Genomic DNA, 22472 nt, shown 5'->3' with positions numbered 1-22472 from the left:
AGATGCTGAGAGGTTGTTTCCCCTGGCTGGAGAGTCTAGAACTAGGGGGCATAGTCTCAGAATAAGGGGTCGGCCATTTAAGACTGAGATGAGGAGGAATTTCTTCACTCGGAGGGTTGTGAATCTTTGGAATTCTCTACCCCAAAGAGCTGTGGATGCTGAGTCGTTGAGCATATTCAAGGTTGAGATAGATAGATTTTTGGACTCTAGGGGAATCAAGGGATATGGGGATCGGGGGGGAAATTGGAGTTGAGGTCGAAGATCGGCCATGATCTTATTGAATGGCAGAGCAGGCTCGAGGGGCCGTATGGCCCACTCCTGCTCCTAATTCTTATGTTCACACACACAGATGCATTTTTGTAACTTTTACTTGTAGCAGTCTGCTTCAATGACATAGTCAATTTTTTTCTTTCAACTAACATCACTAAAACAGATTAACTGGTCATTTATCTCATTGCTGTTTGTGGGACCTTGGTGTATGCAAATTGGCTGCTGCATTTCCCTGCATTACAACAGCGATAATGCTTCAAAAATACTTTATTGGCTTTGAAGTGCTTTGGGACCTTCTACTGCCATGAAAGTTGATAATAGAAGAGGCACCGGAGAAAGCCAAAAAAAGATTTATAAAGATGACACTGGAACTGAGAGGTTATAACCAGTGCTCCCTGTAAGGTGCGCAGCCGCGCACTGCTCCAGGGATCCCGCGCAGCCCGCTTGCCGGCATTTTAATGTAAAAACCACGCGTGCGCGGTATTTTGAATAGCCTGCGCAGCCCCTTAGTCAAAAAAAAATTACAGGAAACAGGTTATAACTATCATGAAAGACTGAACAGGCTGGGGCTCTGTTCACTAGAAAAGAGAAGGCTGAGGAGTGACCTAATGTAGGTCTTTAAAATTATGCAGGGGTTTGACAAGGTAGACGTAAAGAAAATGTTTCGACTTGTGGGAGAGTCCAAAACTATGGGCCGTAAATATAAGATAGTCACTAATAAATCCAATAAGGAATTCAGGAGAAACTTCTTATCCCAGACATTGGTGAGAATGTGGAACTCGCTACCACAAGGAGTAGTTCTGGCGAATTGAATAGATGCATTTAAGGGGAAGCTGGATAAATACATGAGGGAAAAAAGGAATAGAAGGATATGTTGATAGCATTAGATGAAGTAGGGTGGGAGAAGGCTCGTGTAGCATAGACAGCAGCATAGACCAGTTGGGCCAAAAGGCCTGTTTCTGTGCTGTTTGTTTGATGTAAAGTTTGTTCTTTTTCTTTCATTCTTCCTCCCAGTAATTTAAAATCATGTTGTCATTTTCAGGGTGAACTGAACAATGACCAAGATGTTGTTGATTTCATAATGAATCAGCCGACAATTGTTCCAAGAATCAATTCTAGGATTCTCAGCTCAGAGAGAGCGTACCTGGATTTGTCTACTGATGGTAAGAGTCATCACTGTCTTGGGCTGGGCTCAAAGTGTTTTGATAAGCTGCAGAATCTTGCTACTTTTCATTTCTTTGAGAATAAAACATGTCTTTATTAAGCAATTCACTACTTAAAAAGGAAGTTAAATGAACCCCCAAGAGCAACTTAATTTCCTTACTCTGTGGAAGGTATCGACTCACTTCAGGCGGGCAGCACTGTGAGCCCCATTTACCCTGCTGAAGTGGTTATTGTTCCACAGCACTGATAATTAAATCAAGTTTGAGGGAGACTAGACTCACATGTATGTGCGTTACTCTGAAAATCGGAAATAATGGAGTGACGCAGCTTCAACTAGCAAATATTGCACTCTTGATGGGGCCGGAGGAAAGGAAAAGAAAAGGGGAAAGTTACTTGTTTGTAAATGATTTTACAATCTGGAGTTGATTCGTTTGATACTGCATCCAGTTTGAAATCTTTAACTGAACTTTCCATTGGCAGAGATTGGGGAATAGGTATGTTTTCTGCCTGTATGTGTTCTCACTTCAAGTATGAAGAATTTATATAAATATTTCTGCTTTAAAATATCAGTACTGATATTATAGGCTGATAACTGTGTAGTGAAAATCTTTAACACTATCATGCAGATTGAACTTTTAGCATTCTGTAGAATTGACTTTTACAAATGTCCTTTAACAATGAGTAATTGTAGGTTGAATTAGACAATGCCCCTTATAAATCTTTAATGAACCCACATTTTGTTACAGCTAATGACGGTGTGGATGACTATTCCCATTTTGCGTTCCTGAAATCTGAGGAAAAGTCTGCAGCAGTCGCCAACAGTGTCTCCTACTTGTCTAAAAGAGGTGCAGTAATTAGTATTGAATTGATGTCTGCTGTTGTTCCTTGTTCAGATGATGTGAAATTTATTTTGCTATATATACAATCCCCATGGTACTGCTCATGTTAACTCAGAGGACATGATGTTTTATAAAGGATAAGAGCACTAATGTGTAAACCACAAAGTTTCTTATGCTAAAGTTTTCCTTTAAGGTGACAGTCTAATTGCTATTAAGTAAACATTGGTTTGATACAAAGGTCAATTAAGAAGCAGCTGCTGTAGACATCCTGGCTTTTTGGAGAGATCCTTGGTTGGTTAATACATTTCTTTGAAGTATAACATCGACACTTGAGAGTGACACCTGAAATATGGCAGAGCAGTGTGACAGACTGGAAATGCGTGCTAGACATACCATTCGTTGGCATGTGCAGACATCACATTTTATTAGAGATGCAAAAAAAAATGAGCTGGAGCCTGAAACTCTCGCGCCTATTCAAAGTTTCATGATCAAACAACAATTAACCTCATTGCTCTGAGACTGTTTATTTAGTAATTAGACTTTGCGGCCTTAAAAGAACACAGCTTCACCGTAACCAGCTGAATACTACACTGCATTCCATTGTTTTAACACTTCTATCCTTCTAACGCACACATTGCCTGACTTATAAACAGAAAATGCTGGAAATACTCAGCAGGTCTGGCAACATCTGTGGAGAGAGAAACAGAGTTAACGTTTCAGGTCGGTGACCTTTCGTCAGAACCTTAATGTGAGCTACAAAGAGATCCGCTAATATATATATAAAATTTGCAAATTGTTTGGAGTGTGCAGTATGTGATTGCTGATTCCAGTATTCTGCATCAGTCTCCATGGTAATCCATCTAAGATTCTCCACTTGTGCAGCAGAGAGGTGTAAAGCTGTTAATTTGCTCTTGGTTATGTAGTGTGCAGATGTTGAAAATTCACCATCTTATTTTAACTGTGTTCATCGCACACTGTCATTAGCAGGAAAGTAGTTGTGTTATTTCAGTGATGGTGGGAACAGGGGCAGGGATGTGATATAAATATGTGTTAGTAACTGCTGGGCCTATTCTAAGCAAAATCAAGAAAAGCCCCCTTCAAATTTTTCCACTATATGCTGCTTGCAAATATTCCACTTGGAGAAAAGGTGCACTGTATCAAGCAAGCCAGTTGATGTAATTCAAAGAAAGGAGGAATGTAAATATGGTCCTCATCCTCAACAGGCCCTTTGCATGTTAAATTATATTCTGATCCATATGAAATGGCATTTGAGATTCATTATTGCGGATTATTTTAAACTATTCTATTGAAGGGTTCACTGAATGGAATCAGTAATACGGGTCCTTCCGTTGCAGAGTATTATGCAGCTTTTTGCTGACAAGAAGGAGAAATAATCAAATTGTAAACTTAACTAAATGAATGGAGTCCTGGTATTCTGCAGCCAAAAAAGCCGAAAGGGACTGACATTCTGCTCAAATTCATACCGTCAAAAACATGTGGCTTCGTTTTGGAAAGTTGAGGGGGAATACTTTTTGAGGTACTCTTCTGTTTCGTGGAGCAATATCATGTCCTTCTGTTAATTTTGTGACCAAAAATGAGGCTTGTAAGATTGAAGCTCCCTGTGACGCTGCTACATGATGTCAGTGACTAGTTCACTGCATGGCCAACTAGCAAGTTGTATAGGATACAGATACTCTGTATCTTCCATGACCGACATCAGTGCTGGGTGTCCATTGTTGGATTGATGTGGACTCTTAGCTTTCAGAGGTACTTACTGGAGCAGGCCTCTAATGGTGATGTGCTGTTGACATGTTTGAATTGATTGTTCCTGTGCTGCTCCATGCATGACACTGCTGGAAGCATCTTCTCGCCATACTTACTGATTTGTGCAACAGTACATTTACAACCAGTACTGTGACTCACCCTGTGCTTCCACAGCTATACAAGAACATAAGAAATAGGAGCCGGAGTAGGCCATACGGCCCTTCGAGCCTGCTCCACCATTCAATAAGATCATGTCTGAACTGCTACATCTACTCCACTTTCCCTTCCTATCCCCATATCCCTTGATTCCCTTAGTGTCCAAAAATCTATCGACCTCAGTCTTGAATATATTGAATCCACAGCCCTCTGGGTTACAGAATTCCAAAGATTCACACTTCTCTGAGTGAAGAAGTTTCTCCTCATCTCAGTCCTAAATGGCCAACCCCTTATCCTGAAACTGTCAGGAAGGAGGCGGGACTACAGCTTTCGGGTTTTAGTCCCGCCTACATTGACGTCCGGCCAATCCGCGCGATTTTCCCTTGATTGACCTTGTTGAGCCCGCCCAGCAGACTCAGCAGGCCAATTAAGGGCCACCCGGCAACAGGTGACGTCACAGACTGAAATTTCATCTGTCAAGAGGTTTTGGCAGATGAAATATCAGTGTTTCACAGCTGTTTGAAGCTGTCAAACACTGACAGTCTGACTTCTAACCTGAGTCCTTCTACACAGACTCAGTTAGAAATCTCTCCGGCAATGAAAGCTGAAGGCTGTCACTTTTGACAGATCGCAGCCATTCTGCTTTCACTGTCGGCTGAGTGATGGACTCCCGACGCCTACAGGAAGAAAGGCTGTTAAGGTAAGTACAGGTAATTTAAACTTCTTTACACACTTTAGACACACCAAACACACTTACCTTTGCACTTATGCACCCATCACTCACCTGAACACCGACATCGTGACCCCTCCAAGTCCTTCAACCAGACGGCCCGACTGCTCTAACCTGGCGTGATTTGGAGCCGTCGGGAATCCCACACGACACCCCTCAAAATAGGGATTAGGCTAAAAACTGCCTGTTAACTACCTGTTAACAGGCAGTTAATTGGCACTAATCCCATCCCGTCTCGGGTCGGCGGGTCCCAGTGCGGGGCGGGTACCCTCCTCCTCTGAAACTTACGTGGAGGCGGGTTTTGGGCGGGATGGTGCCGGGACCCCCGATTTCGGGATTTCCCCCCCCCCCCACGCCTGAAACCCTGCCTGATGGCTCCAGGAAAATCTAACCTTATGACTCCTAGTTCTAGACTTTCCAGCCAGGGGAACCAGTCTCTCAGCATCTGCCCTGTCAAGCCCTCTAAGAATTTTATACGTTTCAATGAGATCACCTCTCATTCTTCTAAACTCCAGAGAATATAGGCCCATTCTACTGAATCTCTCCTCATAGGACAACCCTCTCATCCCAGGAATCAATCTAGCGAACCTTTGTTGCACCCCATCTAAGGCAAGTATATCCTTCCTTAGGTAAGGAGACCAAAACTGTGCACAGTACTCCAGGTGTGGTCTCACCAAAGCCCTATATCACAAATTAATTTTCACCAAGTTTGTCTGTGCTGGTGCTTAATGAAGTTATAGGTGACTTTATTCTGGCAATTGTTCTGCTTCAGATTCTGGGAGTTTTGTTCTCCTTGCTTTGTGAAAGGAACAGATAGGACATTGAGTTAGCACACTTCCCAGATGTGCTTATTAAGTGTCAGCTGGATTCAATTAGATGCACTTATGTCTCTGAGTTAGAAGGTTGTGAGTTCAATCCCCACTATGCATTTAAGCACATAACCTTAGGTTGGCACGTTAGTTCAGCACTTGAGGAGTGTTGCTATCTTTTGGATGAGACATTCAGGTGGATGTAAAAGAGCCTATGGCACTATTTGAAGAAGAGATGGAGTTCTGGTTTCCTGGTCAAGATGCCTCCCTTAACCACCACCAAAACAGATTATCTGGTCATTCTTTCATTGTCGGTGGGATCTTTCTGTGTGCAAATTGGCTGCAGTGTTTGCTTAGGTGATAACTTTTGACTGCACTTCAGAAGTTATCCCTGTATTGTAAAGTGCTTTGGGATGTCCTGAGGGCGTGATAAGGTGCTACATAAATGCAAGTCCTTTCTTACTCATCACTTGTTCTATTATGTGCATGTGCACAATCGCAACTTATGGACAAATGTCAAAACAGTGCTAATAGAATTTGAATTATATCATAACAAAAGTTCTGCACTTTCCTACAACCTCCTAAGACACTGCCTTCCAGACACTTGGTGATGATCGTAGAGGTTTTTGTCTTGAGTCAAATAAAGAAAACTTAGCATTTTATCTATTTTTCATATCACTGTAAAGGAGCATAAAAACTTGGTTTAAGCTAGCTGGAACTGGAAAAGTGTTCTTTTGTCTGTTGCAGAAGTGGCCTATATGAGAAGATGTCCAGATTTTTGCATATATCAATGGGAGGTAGCTAGCCTTCGTTGGTTAATGTTTCTATTCAGTAACTGGTGAAGTCAACATTTGTGTGATGAAATATGTCATTCATCAGACTCTGTATTTAACTACATATATCGTATTGCCTGCTCCTGTGTTTTTACCTTGTATTGTATATAGTGCACCGCCCCCTTTCTCCCCATTGGGTGTGTCAGCTCCGCCCATACCTGGCCCTACTTAAGACAAGCCCAGGCTTGTCTTGCAGCAGAACAGCAGAATGCTAGGTGAAGACACAGGCATCTTTCTTTGCTAATAAAAGCCTAGTTTTATTCAGTTAACTTTGAGCCTTGAAGTTATTGAGGCGCATCAATTTGCTTGGTGACTGGGCAATTTTTCTTTGAAATGCTGATGTATTCAAGTCTGTGGATCTGCAGAAAGTAAATGAAATTCATTATTACATAGAATTACATAGAATATACAGCACAGAAACAGGCCATTTGGCCCAACCAGTCCATGCCGGCATTTATGCTCCACTCGAGCCTCCTTCCATCCCTCCTCATCTAACTCTCAGCATAACCCTCAATTCCCTTCTCCCTCATATGCTTATCCAGCTTCCCCTTAAATGTATCTATACTATTCGCCTCAACCACTCTCTGTGGTAGCAAGTTTCACATTCTCACCACTCTCTGGGTAAAGAAGTTTCTTCTGAATTCCCTATTTGGTTTCTTGATGACTATCTTATATTGATGGTCTTTAGTTTTGCTCTTCCCCACAAGTGGAAACACTCTCTGTGCCGACTCTCAAAACCTTTCATAATTTAAAGACCTTTATTAGGTCACCCCCTCAGCCTTTTCTTTTCAAGAGAAAAGAGACCCAGCCTATTCATCCTTTCCTGATGGGTAGAACTTTGCAGTTCTGGTATCACCCTTGTAAATCTTTTCTGCACCATCTCCAGTGTCTTTATATTCTTTTTATAATATGGTGACCAGAGCTATTCATAGTACTCCAAGTGGTCTAACCAAGGTTCGGTACAAGTTTAGCATAACTTTGCTACTTTTCAATTTTATCCCTCTAGAAATAAACCCTAGTGCTTGGTTTGTTTTTTTATGCTCTTATTAACCAGCGTTGCCACTTTTAGTGATTTGTGTATTTGTACCTGTGGATCCCTCTGCTCAATTGGCTGAACCATCAGGGGTCATGCTCAAGAGTTAAGCAGGAACTAAGTGTCACAAAACATCTTTGAAAGTTCTCTATCTGAATGCACGTAGCATTCGTAACAAAATAGACGAGTTAATGGCACAAATAACTACATATGGGTATGATCTTGTGGCCATTGCAGAAACATGGCTGCAGGGTGACAATGCCTGGGAATTAAACATACCAGGTTATTTAACGATCAGGAAGGACAGGCAGGAAGGAAGGGGAGGTGGGGTGGCTATGTTAATAAAGGAAGGAATCACTGTAATACAGAGAAATGATATTGGGTCAAAAGATCAGGATAATGAAACAGTTTGGGTGGAGGTAAGGAATAATAAGGGGAAAAAAACACTAGTGGGCATAGTCTATAGGCCTCCGAACAGTGGCAGCTCTGTTGGACGGAGTATCAATCAGGAAATAGTTGAGGCTTGTAATAAGGGAACATCTATAATTATGAGGGATTTTAACTATCATATTAATTGGACAAATCAAATTGGGCAGGGCTGCCTTGAGGATGAGTTCATTGAGTGTATTAGGGATGGGTTTCTTGAGCAGTATGTAACTGAACCGACCAGGGGGCAAGCAACCTTAGATCTGGTCCTGTGTAACGAGACAGGATTAATTAAAAATGTCCTAGTAAAGGATCCCCTTGGAATGAGTGACCATAACATGGTTGAATTCCATATTCAATTAGAGGCTGAGAAGGTTGGATCTCAAACAAGCGTGCTAAGCTTGAATAAAGGAGACTATGAAGGTATGAGAGTGGAATTGAGTAGAGTGGATTGGGAAAATAGATTAAAGGGTAAGACGATACATGATCAGTGGTGTACATTTAAGGAGTTATTTTACAACTTCCAAAAAAAAAATATTCCACTGAGAAGAAAAGGGTGTAAAAGAAAAGACAGCCATCCGTGGCTAAGGAAAGAAATTAAGGATAGTATTCGACTAAAAACAAGGGCATATAAGGTAGCCAAATCTAGTGGGAGGATAGAGGATTGGGAAAACTTTAAAAGACAGCAAAAAATAACAAAAAGATTGATTAAGAAAGGGAAGATAGATTATGAAAGTAAATTAGCAAAAAATATAAAAACAGATAGTAAGAGTTTTTATAGTTATATAAAAAGAAAAAGGGTGGCTAAAGTAAATGTTGGTCCCTTAGAGGATGAGACTGGGAAATTAATGGTGGGAAATATGGAGATGGCAAAAACACTGAATGAATATTTTATATCAGTCTTTACAGTAGAAGACACTAAGAATATCCCAACACTGGACAAACAGGGGGCTAAATGGGGGGAGGAGCTAAACACGATCAAAATCACTAAGGAAGTGGTACTCGGTAAAATAATGGGACTCAAGGCAGATAAATCACCTGGACCTGATGGCTTACATCCTAGGGTCTTGAGGGAAGTGGCGGTAGGGATTGTGGATGCATTGGTAATAATTTTCCAAAACTCCCTGGACTCGGCAAAGGTCCCGGCAGACTGGAAAACTGCTAATGTAACACCCTTATTTAAAAAGGGCAGTAGACAGAAGGCTGGAAACTATAGACCGGTTAGCCTAACATCTGTGGTAGGTAAAATTTTGGAGTCCATTATTAAGGAGACAGTAACAGGACATTTGGATAATCATGATTTAATAGGACAAAGTCAGCATGGTTTTATGAAGGGGAAGTCATTTTTGACAAATTTGCTGGAGTTCTTTGAGGAAGTAACATATAGGGTGGATAAAGGGGAACCAGTGGACGTAGTGTATTTAGACTTCCAAAAGGCATTTGACAAGGTGCCACACAAAAGATTATTGCTTAAGATAAAAAATCATGGGATTGGGGTAATATTCTGGCATGGATAGAGGATTGGCTATCTAACAGAAGGCAGAGAGTTGGGATAAATGGTTCATTCTCAGACTGGCAATCAGTAACTAGTGGTGTTCCGCAGGGGTCAGTGCTGGGTCCCCAACTCTTTACAATCTATATTAACGATTTGGAGGAGGGGACCGAGTGTAACATATCAAAGTTTGCAGATGATACTAAGATGGGAGGGAAAGTAGTGAGTGAGGAGGACATAAAAAACCTGCAAGGGTACATAGACAGGCTAAGTAAGTGGGCAGAGATTTGGCAGATGGAATACAATACTGGAAAGTGTGAGGTTATGCACTTTGGCAGGAAAAATCATAGAGCAAGTTATTATCTTAATGGCAAGAAACTGGAAAGTACTGAAGTACAAAGGGATCTGGGGGTCCTGGTGCACGAAACTCAAAAGGTTAGTATGCAGGTGCAGCAAGTGATTAAGAAGGCCAATGGAATGTTGGCTTTCATTGCTAGGGGGATAGAATATAAAAATAGGGAGGTATTGCTTCAGTTGTACAAGGTATTGGTGAGACCGCACCTGGAATACTGCGTACAGTTTTGGTGTCCATACTTAAGAAAAGACATACTTGCTCTCGAGTCAGTACAAAGAAGGTTCACTCGGTTAATCCCGGGGATGAGGGGATGGACATATGAGGAGAGGTGAGTAGATTGGGACTCTACTCATTGGAGTTCAGAAGAATGAGAGGCGATCTTATTGAAACATATAAGATTGTGAAGGGGTTGGATCGGGTGGATGCGGGGAGGATGTTCCCGATGATGGGTGAAACTAGAACTAGGGGGCATAGTCTTAGAATAAGGGGCTGCTCTTTCAAAACTGAGATGAGGAGGAACTACTTCACTCAGAGGGTGGTAGGTCCATGGAATATGCTGCCCCAAAAAGCTGTAGAAGCTACATCATTACATAAATTTAAAACAGAAATAGACAGTTTCCTAGAAGTAAAGGGAATTAAGGGTTACGGGGAGCGGGCAGGAATTTGGACATGAGTCTAGGTTCGGATCGGTCATGGCCCTGTGGGTAGCGGAGCGGGCCCAGGGGCCATGTAGCCTGATCCTGCTCCTATTTCGTGTGTCTAATTCTGTTAGATTCAGGAGATGGTTCTGTGATAGTGGATTGGCGGTTAGGATCAGATCAGCCACGATCTTATTGAATGGCGGAGCAGGCTCGAGGGGCCAATTGGCCTACTCCTGCTCCTATTTCTTATGTTCTTATGTTCTTAAGATAGTTAATGTCTCAGCATTAACATCTGTGACAGGAAAAGCTTCTTTAAGTATAAAGAATTCTGCCCAACTTTAGTTCAGTTTGATCTCAGTCTAATTAACAACTGGGGACTGCAGTGGGCAGGGATTTTGCACCTGCTTATGTACAACAATCTCATTGGGAAGCCTACGGAAGCCTGTTTCATCTAGAAGCCTTGCAGATAAATGGGCTGGTGTAAGCAATATGTACTAAGCAATATGGCCTGGAGTTTCCACTCGGTTGCGCTGGTTTTTTCGATGCAATTTGCCCCAACTCGGCCAAACTAGTAGCAAAGAGCCGGGAATTTTCAGCGCAAATTAAGCTCAGCGCAAATAGTTTCCGCAATCTTTTGCAGTCGTTTAAAAAAACATCGTGTTCGAAGGCGACACCGCCCACAAAACTAGCCGTGCCCCCAGATTGAATTAATCACTATGGCGAGTTTCTGCTAATTGCGCTTATTTGCGAACCTTTGAGGAGGCTCTTAAAATTAAGTTGATTCTTCAGGGTGCAAGGACACTAATAGGCACGTTTTAAATGCTTCTGAACAATGTTCCCTTTGAGCTGTGCGACCGCGCATCGCTCTGGACCTCCCTGGAAGCCGGCTGGTCAATGGGAAAAACCGCGCATGCATGGTATTTTGAATGGGCCATGCACTCAAAAAAAAACAACAACAAAAAACTAATGGGAACATTGCTTTTGAATATAATTTTTTTTAATTCACTAAGAAACAGACTACTGTACACCAATATAACTAGCAAATGATCCTGCATAGTTTTTAAAAGTCATATTCAGTTATTTCAAATCGGGTTACTCGCTGGTGGTGGACGAGACACTCTAATTAAAATGCTTATTTTTTGTGATAAACCCATTTTTAGCTGTATTATTCAGCTGTATTTTTAAAAACAAACACTCTGAAACGTTGCCTGATCACGCTGGTTCATGGCAGATTTTGTGTTCGGCAATATGCAAATGAGTGTGGAAACTTGGGGGCGGGGGGAGAAAGAATACTTTTCAAAACTAGTGCAATTTGCGCCTGGACCGCTGATTGTGCCTAAATCGGAAACTCTACTTCCATACGTTAACCTCTTGTGGTCTGATTCTATCATTGTTGTGTTCTAAGTATTTGTTCCATCAGTAGCTTACTGTGTATTTCTGCTTCTATGAAATGATCTTGCTTGTTATTGGCTCGGAATTTGCGGTCAGTGGCGAAGCGAATGTGTTTGCCGCTAACCCCGAAGTAAGCTTTGCACAAAGATTTTAGGATCTCTGTGTCGAGAAGTTCGGGTTTTCCGACCTTCAATTCTGATCAACGGAGTATAGTGGGAATCCCCTCGTGCGAGCTGCTGAGACGTCCACAAGCTGTCTAAGCAGACAATCAAAACGCAGAATTCTCACAGACAGCGAACAAGGAAGTGAGTAATTTTGTAAAATTCCAACTTTTTAAAAATGTTGGAGAGAGCAAAACAAAGATTGGGGCTCTCACACGGGCAAATGGCAAACCTGAAATAAAGATGAACAAACTTTATTTTTTTTTAAAAAAAGTTTCTGAATTTTAAATTTTATTTAAATGGATAAATTTGACGCTGTACAAAATTTAAATTAGTTTTTCACGCCCCCAACCTTTGTTTAGCAGTCAATACGCTGTTAAAACCCCAGTTACACCTAATCCCTTTGGGTCTAACTTTTAATGGGGAATTTAACAGCGTAATTACTGCGGAAGAGCCAAAGTTTTCGTTAGTTTCCCTGATTTGAGAGATTTCACTGATTGCCGGCTCTGTGTGGGGGTGGGGTGAGGGATGAGAGAGGGAGCGGGAGCACAGCGCAGCCTGTGGAGGAGCAGTGAATGACAGATCACAACTTCAGGATTTCCGCATTAGGCTGCGCGTGCACTAAATCCCGAATTGCGGTCAGCTTCAAAGACGGAATGATGGCGAATGATGCCAGTTCGCCGTCATCGGGACAGCAAATTCCAGGCCAATAAATTTGATAGAATCTACTGTTCTGGCTGGTGGTGTGGTATCTACTGCCTTTTGGAGTTTAAGGGAGAACATGGGCATGTCTTGTATTCGCCAATGGGTTATATTGTAACTAAGTGGTAGCTGTTAGTCCCATGGCACCACTCTCCGCACTGATACAGGATGCAAGTTCCAGTTCATTGGAGATTCGGCCTGCTTATCGAAACCACTATTTTTATGTAAGCAATAGAGAAGAAGAAAGCCCAAACTGTAATATACACACACACTCTCTCTCTCTCTCTCCCTTTTTATTCGCTTATGGGATCTGGGCGTCGCTGGCAAGGCCAGCATTTATTGCCCATCTCTAGTTGCCCTCGAGAAGCTGGTGGTGGGCCTTCTTGAACCGCTGCAGTCCGTGTGGTGAAGGTACTCCCACAGTGCTGTTAGGAAGGGAGTTCCAGGATTTTGATCCAGCGACGATGAAGGATCGGCGATATACTTCTAAGTCAGGATGGTGTGTGACTTGGAGGGGATCTTGGAGGTGGTGGTCTTCCCATGCGCCTGCTGCCCTTGTCCTTCTAGGTGGAAGAGGTCGCAGGTTTGGGAGGTGCTGCTGAAGAATCCTTGGCGAGTTGCTGCAGTGCATCTCTCTCTCTCTCTCTCTCTCTGTCTCTCACCAGAAAAGATCTGTGATTGTTTCTGTTAAGTCCGTGAATGATTGAGACACGGACTAGCAGGAGAGAAAACAAACAGATCTTTACTGGTGAAAGGCATAAGCGAAACTAAACAACAGAGGCTCTCTAGCGCCTTTTATACAGGGGTGGTCACTGCCGGTACTGCAGTCTGAGACCAGTTATTCTCTTAAAGGTACATACACAACAATTCCTCCCCTTTTAGATAAACAGTACATAACATTCATTTAACAACTAATGATAACGAATTACAATCACAATTACTGTTGCTAGATACATTGGTTAAGTTTAAGCAATTATAAGTTCAGTCTTTGAGGAGGCTTCCTGATTCTGTCTGGATAACGCCTCTTTGGGGTATCAGGTTCTTCTGGCAATGTTGAGTTGGAATCAATGTCGTTGTTTGGTTCATCTGCTTCCAATATTACCGGTTCTGTGGTAGCTCCAATTGGAACGTCGATTTCATTACCAGGTGTATCAGATCGTGGTGTGGAGTTGACGTTTTCCAGTGACTCTAGAATCTGGTCAGCATGGCGTCTTACAATGCTCTCCCCAACGTCCACGGTATACACGAGAGGTCCTTGTCGTGTACAAATCGTTCCTGGCTGCCATTTCTCAGTGCGGTAGTCCCGGGCCAAAACTGGTTGACCTATCTTAAAACTCCTGGTCGGCCATTCATTCATATTCTGAAACTGCCTGTTCTCCACATCTCTTCGGACGTTTGGCTTAACCAAATCCAAGCGGCATCATAGTCTTCGATTGAAGAACATCATGGCTGGAGTTTGGTTGGTAACCGCATGTGTCGCATTCCGGTAGGCAAACAAGAAGTTGTCCACCTTGTGTTGTAGGGGTATATATTCATTACACATTGCCTTGATAGCCTTCTTGAATGTTTGGACAAACCACTCGGCCAATCCATTAGTGGCTGGATGATATGGGGCAGATGTGTAATGCTTAACACCATTGTTCTTTAAGAACCTCCGGAACTCTTCAGACATAAACTGTGGTCCATTGTCAGAGCAAATCTGTTCAGGCAGCCCATTCCTGGCGAATATGGTTCGTAAAACTGTGATAGTTTTTTCCGTGGTGGTTGAGGACATTTTTATTACCTCTGGCCACTTTGAATGTGCATCCACCGCAATTAAAAATATCGAGCCCATGAAGGGACCAGCAAAATCAATGTGCACCCTTTGCCATGGAGATGAGGGCCACTCCCATGGATGCAGAGGAGCTTGTGGTGGGGCGTTTTGGACCTTCTGGCATCCTGCACAGCTCTTGGTCATCTCTTCGATTTCTCTATCGATTCCCGGCCACCACACAAACGCTCTGGCTAAGCTCTTCATTTTTACCCCACCCAGATGACCCTCATGAAGCTCATTGAGCACTCTATCCATCAACTTAGGTGGAATTACTACTCTGGATCCGCACATCAAGGTTCCTCTGCACACTGACAGCTGTTCTCTTCTCGGCGAGAATGCTGGCAGCAGTGGTTCGCCATGTGCTGGCCATCCCTTCACCGTTAAATCATAGACCCGTGATAGTGTCGGGTCATTCCGTGTTTCCTTTTCTATGTTTGCATTCGTCACAGGGAGACATTCAACTATGGCTGAGTGGAATAACGCCATTGGATCCACTGCAAGGTCGTCTTCTTCCACCGTCGGCAACGGTAGACGTGACAATCCATCAGCATTTCCATGCTGTTTAGCTCCTTTGTACTCGATGTCATATTGGTGTGCCCCTAGGAAAAGGGACCATCTCTGCAGCCGTTGTGCTGTCATTATCGGTACGCCCTTCTGAGGGTTGAAAATGGAGACAAGAGGTTGATGATCGGTTAGTAGAGTAAATTTTTGACCGTGCAGATAGTGATTGAACTTCTTCACCCCCCACACTAGGCTGAGGGCCTCTCTGTCAATCTGGGCGTAGTTACGCTCGGCAGAAGTTAACGAGCGTGACGCAAAAGCTATCGGCCTCTCTGAACCATCAAGGAATTTATGTGACAGTACCGCCCCAATGCCGTAGGGAGACGCATCACACGCCAGCCTGATTGGCAGTGCTGGGTTGTAGTGAGCCAATACTTCCTTTGAAGTGATTAAGTCCTTACTCTTCTGAAAAGCACGCTTACAATCATCGCTCCATTTCCATGCTACCCCCGTTCGTAGCAGGGCGTTCAGTGGGTGCAGAATTGTCGACAAATTCGGCAAAAACTTATGATAGTAATTCACCAACCCGAGGAATGACCTCAGCTACGACACATTTTCAGCCGCTGGGGCCTTAACAACCGCTTCAATTTTGTCAGGGGACTTATGTAACCCCTCTTCATCAATCACGTGGCCACAATACGATATCTGTTTCTTAAAAAATTCGCACTTGGGGCGGTTGGCTCGCAGCCCATGTTCCCGTAGTCTAGTGAGCACCTGTTCTAGGTTGTTAAGGTGTTCACTGTCATCTTCACCTGTTACAAGGATGTCGTCCAAGTAACACTGAGTCCCCGGAATCCCTTGCAGGACTTGTTCCATCGCTCTTTGCCATATCGCCGGAGCCGATGCTACTCCGAATACCAATCGATGATACTGGTAAAGACCTTTGTGAGTGTTTATCATGAGATACTTCCTAGAGGACTCTTCAACCTCCATCTGCAAATATGCTTGTGCTAGGTCAATTTTTGTAAAACGCTTCCCTCCAGACAGCGAGGCGAAGATGTCTTCTATCCTTGGAAGAGGATATTTTACTGTGCGAAGGACAGGGTTCACCGTCACCTTGAAATCCCCACAGATGCGAATCTTCCTTGGCTCTCCGGACTTATTGGTTAACGTTTTCTTCATGACAGGAACGATGGGTGTCGCCCACTCGCTCCAGTCGACCTTAGACAACACGCCCGCCTTCTCCAGATTCTCCAGCTCTGCCTCGACGGCTGGGCGAATTGCATATGGTACCGGTCTCGCTTTGAAAAACTTGGGAACTGCATTCTCTTCTATTTTTATCGAGGCGGTTACGCCTTTAAGCGTGCCCAGTTCTTGTTGAAATACCTCTTTGGCGTTAGCTAAGATTGTTGACAATCGTCCAGGAGTGACGTCTTCATCTTTTTTACCGTCCACCGTCATTGCATGAATGGAATGCCAATCTAAGTTTATCTTCCTGATCCATTCCCGTCCCAATAACGGTGGTCCACCATTTGGCAGTATATAGAGATACAATTTCCGTATTTTCTTGCCATTGTATTCGACAGGCACCCTTATTTTTCCTCTGGGGTATACTTTTTGTCCCGTATACGTCGTCAAGATGATGGATGTCTCTCTCAAGGGTATGTGTGAAAATAGCCGCTCATAGTCTCGTCGATTCATGACGGTTAGCGCTGATCCTGTATCCAATTCCATTTTAACTTGGGACCCTGCTATCGTGAGAGTGACCCAAATGGTTTGGTGATCCTCTTTTGCGATTACATTGTGAAGTTTGAGACAGCTTAGTCTCCTGTTTCCGGATTCACTATCGCTCATCTGGTCTTCGGAACTACTGTCCGTCATCTCTTGTACGGTTCCTTAGTAGCCTTTTTGTTGTCGCTGGTCTTCTTCCCAGACCTACAAACTCGTGCAATGTGTCCAATCTTCCCGCATTGTCTGCATATTTTGCCTTTGGACCAGCAGTCCTTCTGGTCGTGGTTAGTTCTGCCGCAGCGATAACATTTTGCAAATCCCCGTGTCATTTCGTGGGTGCCGTATTCCTGTGGTTTTTGTTGAATTTCTGCAGCTCCCCTGGCTGCTGCTTCATACGATACTGCCACGCTGAAAGCCTTATCTAGCGTCAGCTCTTTTTCTGCGAGTAACTTCTTCTGTGTTCCTTCACTCAGGAGTCCACAGACAAATTTGTCCCGTAGGGTATCTGCCAGTCCTGCTCCGAACTGGCAGTGCTTTGATAGCTTGCGTAGTTCCGTAAGATACTCAGCATTGCTCTCATCTTTGTGCTGAGTTCTCCTGTGGAATTTAAATCTTTCTGCTATCAACAGCGGTGCAGGGTTTAAGTGCTCCTGTAGAACAGCAACAATTTCGTTAAAACGCTTCGCCTTTGGTTTGGCTGGAGTAATCAGGTCCCGCAATAGGCCGTACGTTCTAGCGCCCATTAAGTTTAACAATATCGATGCCTTTTTCCCCTCCGCTATATCGTTTGCCTCGAAATATACCTCGACTCTTTCCACATACGTGGTCCAGTCCTCTAATGTATTATCAAAAGCAGTGATGCAGTCAGTCTTTGGCATCTTGCAAATCTAAAATGGCGCCTCCCGCGCTTTGCCGCCTTCTCCGATTTAACAAAATGGCGCCTCCCGCGCTTTTCCTTCTTCCCCGCTGTTGTTAGCGCTGCTTTCCACGGTTTCTTGCGCGTATTCTTTTTCTTTTATTATTTTCCCGTCGTGGAGCGGACCCTCTGGGACACTTCCCTCCCTCTTCTTAGGTCCGAACGCTGCCCAGCTTCGAAACACCGGCCGCGCCCTGTATGCTCCACCCTCTCTCTCTCTCTCTCCTTGCTTCCTGACTCGCTGCCCAGCCCCGTTGAAAAGCCACCCGATCGAGCTTCAGCCCGCCGTAGCCCAGGAAGGATCAGAGCACTACCTGCCACCAGCCCGATTAGCTGGGAAACCATGGACCGAGGAACCCAGCCTGGCTCTGGACAGTCTCTCCAAGTTTTGAAATCGATGATTGACGGTCGACGCCCGTTTCTCGAGTTTCAATGGCCTATTTTTTTTTTTTTTCTTCCTTCTTCTGGCTCCGACCTTCAACAACGTCGTCGGAGCTGCTGCTGAGTTGCAGGTAAGTTCGTTTCTAACTCGTCGCCAGTGTTAAGTCCGTGAATGATTGAGACACGGACTAGCAGGAGAGAAAACAAACAGATCTTTACTGGTGAAAGACATAAACGAAACTAAACAACAGAGGCTCTCTAGCGCCTTTTATACAGGGGTGGTCACTGCCGGTACTGCAGTCTGAGACCAGTTATTCTCTTAAAGGTACATACACAACAGTTTCCTCACATATTTTAGATCTTGCTGGCTCAAGAGCTCTATCATCTGTTTTATTCCAGCTCCTATTATCTGAAAGTTTTGTCTTTCTATATTAAGAGTGCTATGGATTGAGACAGGGTGTGTTGACCCATGGAAATTGTTGGGCCTGTGGTGCTTTCTCTTCCCAGCATGCTATGTATAATGTAATTTGTATATTTTTTCTCTTTTCATTGCTAATATACCAGCTGCCAATTCTTAATTTTTCTATTTACAGATTGTTTTGCATAAATCTTTTACAACTGCACAATTTTCTCACGTATGTTTATCTGTCCTGTGTAATATTCAGGCATTACCTTGTTGCTCTTCCTTACACGGTGTAGGTTTTTCCTCAATTTCTGGCAGTTTCTTAAAGCCTTTGTGAGGTGGCGGGGGGACATAGATGGTGAATACTATCATGAGTGCCTCTGGAGTTCTTCCTTACCCTGAAAATCTTGTTGGTACACTTCATTGCAAATCTTGCATCACAAATAACATTTTTTGTTGCTCTTGAGCCATTCTCTATCACGCTTGTGCACTCCACAGCGGCATTAATAATGTTTTGGAGATGCACTGAGTGGTTCATTAGCTGCTTGTGAAGTGTTAAAAGGATCATTACAGGTGCACTGTGATTGGCTGATATTTCTTGATTACCTAAAACAAAGTTGCTTTCTCAGCAATTGTGCTTTTCAAGAACATGTGTTTCTGCATTTTCATTAGCCGTCTGTGATAAACATAAAAAAGTGGCCTTGTATTTGTCACGAATGTAAGAATTGTAAGCCTTTCGTGTTCCAAGCTACAGTTCATCATTCAATGTACAGTGTGGCCATGAAGGGTTAATCCCCCAGATTAGATGTGGTAACTTGATTCCTATTACTGATTTTTCAGTCAGCCATTTTTTTGGTTCATTCCCTTCTGTTCCCTGTTATAATTTAGTTCTCTCCATTGTTTCTGGACAGACTTGAGTGCAATATTACATCTAGAATTTACCTGTGGAGGTTGTGTGGTGGTGTATAGAAGTCCAATCCAGTAATTTAGTTCTGATACAACTAGGAAATAAACCTCCTTTGTGCTAGTGTGGAGAATTGACTTCGAGCTTATTTGTATAAACTCCCTTCCTGTTGCAATCGGTGTGGATTACAACGTGAATCTGATGCTGTACTAGGTTGGAGCCATGCAAATGTTATGGAGGATGACTAATTGAATTTGATATTTCTTGACAAATGGCTTCTGCTTTCTCTTGCCATGTGAATAGCTTTTTTACATTGTTTGCTTTATGGACAAATACTCGGTGTGTTTGTTAAAAAGTTAAAAATAGCAGCAAAAGTTCATTAAGATTCCAAAAATATAAAAACTGTTACTTTGTTCATTCAGTATTTCACTGAATAAAGGGGAACTGTGTTTTTGGGTTTGTGGGAAAGAATTATTAATTAAGTATATAGAAGCAGCTTGAAGCAAAATCCAGTCACTTGGATGCACGGTCGTAATGTGCTAGAGAGTGTCACAAACCCACAATTACCCTGGCTGTTGACTTGCAGGCCTTAAATCTCTGGTATATCATCGCACTGCACCTGAACAAAGAGGAGGACCTTGCTGCCAAACAAGAGAAGGATGAATTGACACCAGGTCAACCGGGAGTACTTGTACTTTTACATGCCTTCAAGTGACTGATTATCGATCAGGTCATCTTCCTGACCACATTGTGGTCAGCTGATACTATGTGAAAGGGGGGGGGGGTGGAAGAGGAATTGGCATTAAAAAGCTGGAATTCAGCAATCAAATCAGTTTTATTTTTAAAAAGTGCACTTTCATTTCTATCAGGAGTTAAAAGTCTAGCTTGGATTTCAAATAAAGTGAGCTCTGAAGGACACCTCAAAGTTGCTAAATTATTTGATCTGAATGTTTAAAAGTACTTTGAAAAAATTGCTGCTGACACCATTTGATTTAATGCTGTATTTCTCCACATCTTCAGAATTTCTGTCCTGAAACATTTCTCCTTCAGGTGATTTGGTTTACAAATGGCTGCTCTCCGTATTTGGGTGCCACAGGCGCTAATGTCAGAGGAAACACAGTACCATGTGCACTATTAAGTTAAATGTGGCTGCAGCTTGATACTGTTTGCTATAAATTTGACTTTATTCTTCTATTCATGTTTTTTATTTCTTATGTTTTGTCCTTTATGCTTTTGTGCAGGAATGTCTTCAAGAGAGATCTATGGTAACTTTCTGCTCTATTTGTTAGTCGGATTCCAAAATCTACTTCAATGCGATGCATTTTTCATATTTTCCACTCAATTGCTTTATTATTGGATTTTAGTGCAACCGCTCAATTCCACATACGTTCAGGATTCTCGTTACAATACATTGGACTCTTTAAGAATCAAACCCCAGCTCACATATTTCAATTAACTGAATTACTGTTGTGCAAATTTAAATATAAATGGAGAGAAAGAGCACAAGAACATTTGGCCCATCAAGCTCATTCTTTCTACACATTTGATTTGATCAAATAAAAGCTAATGGCAATTTTCAGACTTGTATTAATTTAATGTGAGGAGTGTGAAGTCTAATTTGGCAACACATATTGAGCAGCTGCCCGAGCTTTGTCTTTCTGAATCTGCACCATGTTCACTGAAACTTTCTGCTCAATTATTTCCTAGTGGGGAGCTCTTAGCAGTGCAGTTGGTGAATATGCTGTGTGGTGTGGTGTGGTACTAAAGCTATACACACCAGCAAGGTATTGGGTTCCATCTCTGCTAATATCAGTTGGGTGCAACAACTTTCCAAGTGCCCCCGAGATGCGGAGGAGAAAAAACCTGGGCCGAGTTCTTGCAGTCGAGCAGTGTCCATGACCCCTGCTAGAAAGTGTGCTGTGTGGGCATTTAACGAGGCTCGGATTGGGTTCAGTTGTAATGCCATTCAAGGTCAAATAGCACGCTGATGGCCTCTGTTTTGGGTCAAGTGAAAAATAATTATTTGAGTGGTGACCATTACCATGTCAGGGGTGGAAGGGTAAGGTGACAATGTCACCAAAAAACCATGACTGTTAAGGTTGCATGTTGGAGATTTGTCTACCACACAAGCTTGCATATAGAATATATAGTACAAAAGCAAAATACTGTGGATGCTAGAAATCTGAAATAAAAACAGAAAATACTGGAAATACTCAGCAGGTCAGGCAGCATCTGTGGAGAGAGAAACAGAGTTAACATTTCAGGTTGATGACCTTTCGTCAGAACGTTCTGACGAAAGGTCATCGACCTGAAACATTAACTCTTTCTCTTTCCATAGAATATACAGTGCTATTTTTGTGCTGGAATTCACTGGTATGCAATTGAGTGGAAGAGTAATTCACTATGAGCTAATTAATCTTGCACCTTGCTAACATATGGATTATTTTTACAAATTAATGTGCTAGTGTTGCATTTAAATAATTATGTCTTGAAAATGTTAAAAAAAATGGGGAGGTGGGAGCGATGGCAATAGTTTTTGCATGGCATACCTATAATTTTCGATGGTCTGTAGCAAAATTTGCTGCCTCTCACCATGTTCTAAGTATGTTCTAACGTAATGTATTATTAAAGCAGCAGTCTGTGTGACCACCTTAGCCCTACCCTTTCACATTAATAGACATATTTGCATGACTGTTGGTGTTATTTGCCAAATTTTAAGCAGCTGTTATCCCGTTACTTTGCATTTTATCTCCTCTGAACTGAAAGGCCCCTTGCTGTCAGATTGGTGAATGCAAAATGGATCCTGCTGCTAGTGTTAAATGGGCACAAATAGCAGGCTGGCACCAATGCAGGTAGTGCACATGCCAAACATTTATTGCCAATGTTTTTGTTGACAAATGCAGATGTGATCTACTTTGGACCTCTGCAATCCTGTTTCAGGTTATCACTCAAATTGTATCCTAGTTATATGACAGCTTTTCACGATATAAACCCATGGATAAGGATTTGACTGATAACTTTCTTACCAGTCGGGAACAGATACTCAGGCTGTGTTT

At 42.8% G+C, this 22472-nt stretch overlaps 1 protein-coding gene across 3 annotated transcripts in view; it reads left to right on the top strand.

Annotated features, from left to right (window-relative positions):
* Positions 1–22472, top strand: part of uggt1 (UDP-glucose glycoprotein glucosyltransferase 1) — a 168053-nt gene that overhangs the window by 64836 nt on the left and 80745 nt on the right. For 2 of the 3 annotated variants that reach the window (XM_085990638.1, XM_085990640.1), the window contains exons 19-21: positions 1313–1433; positions 2181–2279; positions 20658–20681. In XM_085990638.1, the coding sequence (XP_085846764.1) occupies positions 1313–1433; positions 2181–2279; positions 20658–20681 (244 nt within the window). The remainder of the gene's footprint in view (positions 1–1312; positions 1434–2180; positions 2280–20657; positions 20682–22472) is intronic. The other variant, XM_085990639.1, reaches the window with a different exon arrangement.

Source organism: Somniosus microcephalus, chromosome 6 (genome assembly GCF_052327205.1).
Source record: "Somniosus microcephalus isolate GS21.2 chromosome 6, FLI_Smic_1.0, whole genome shotgun sequence".
In the NCBI taxonomy this organism is placed as follows: domain Eukaryota; kingdom Metazoa; phylum Chordata; class Chondrichthyes; order Squaliformes; family Somniosidae; genus Somniosus; species Somniosus microcephalus.
The sequence above is the reverse complement of the archived record's forward strand: the minus strand, read 5'-3'. Positions and strand labels throughout refer to the sequence as shown.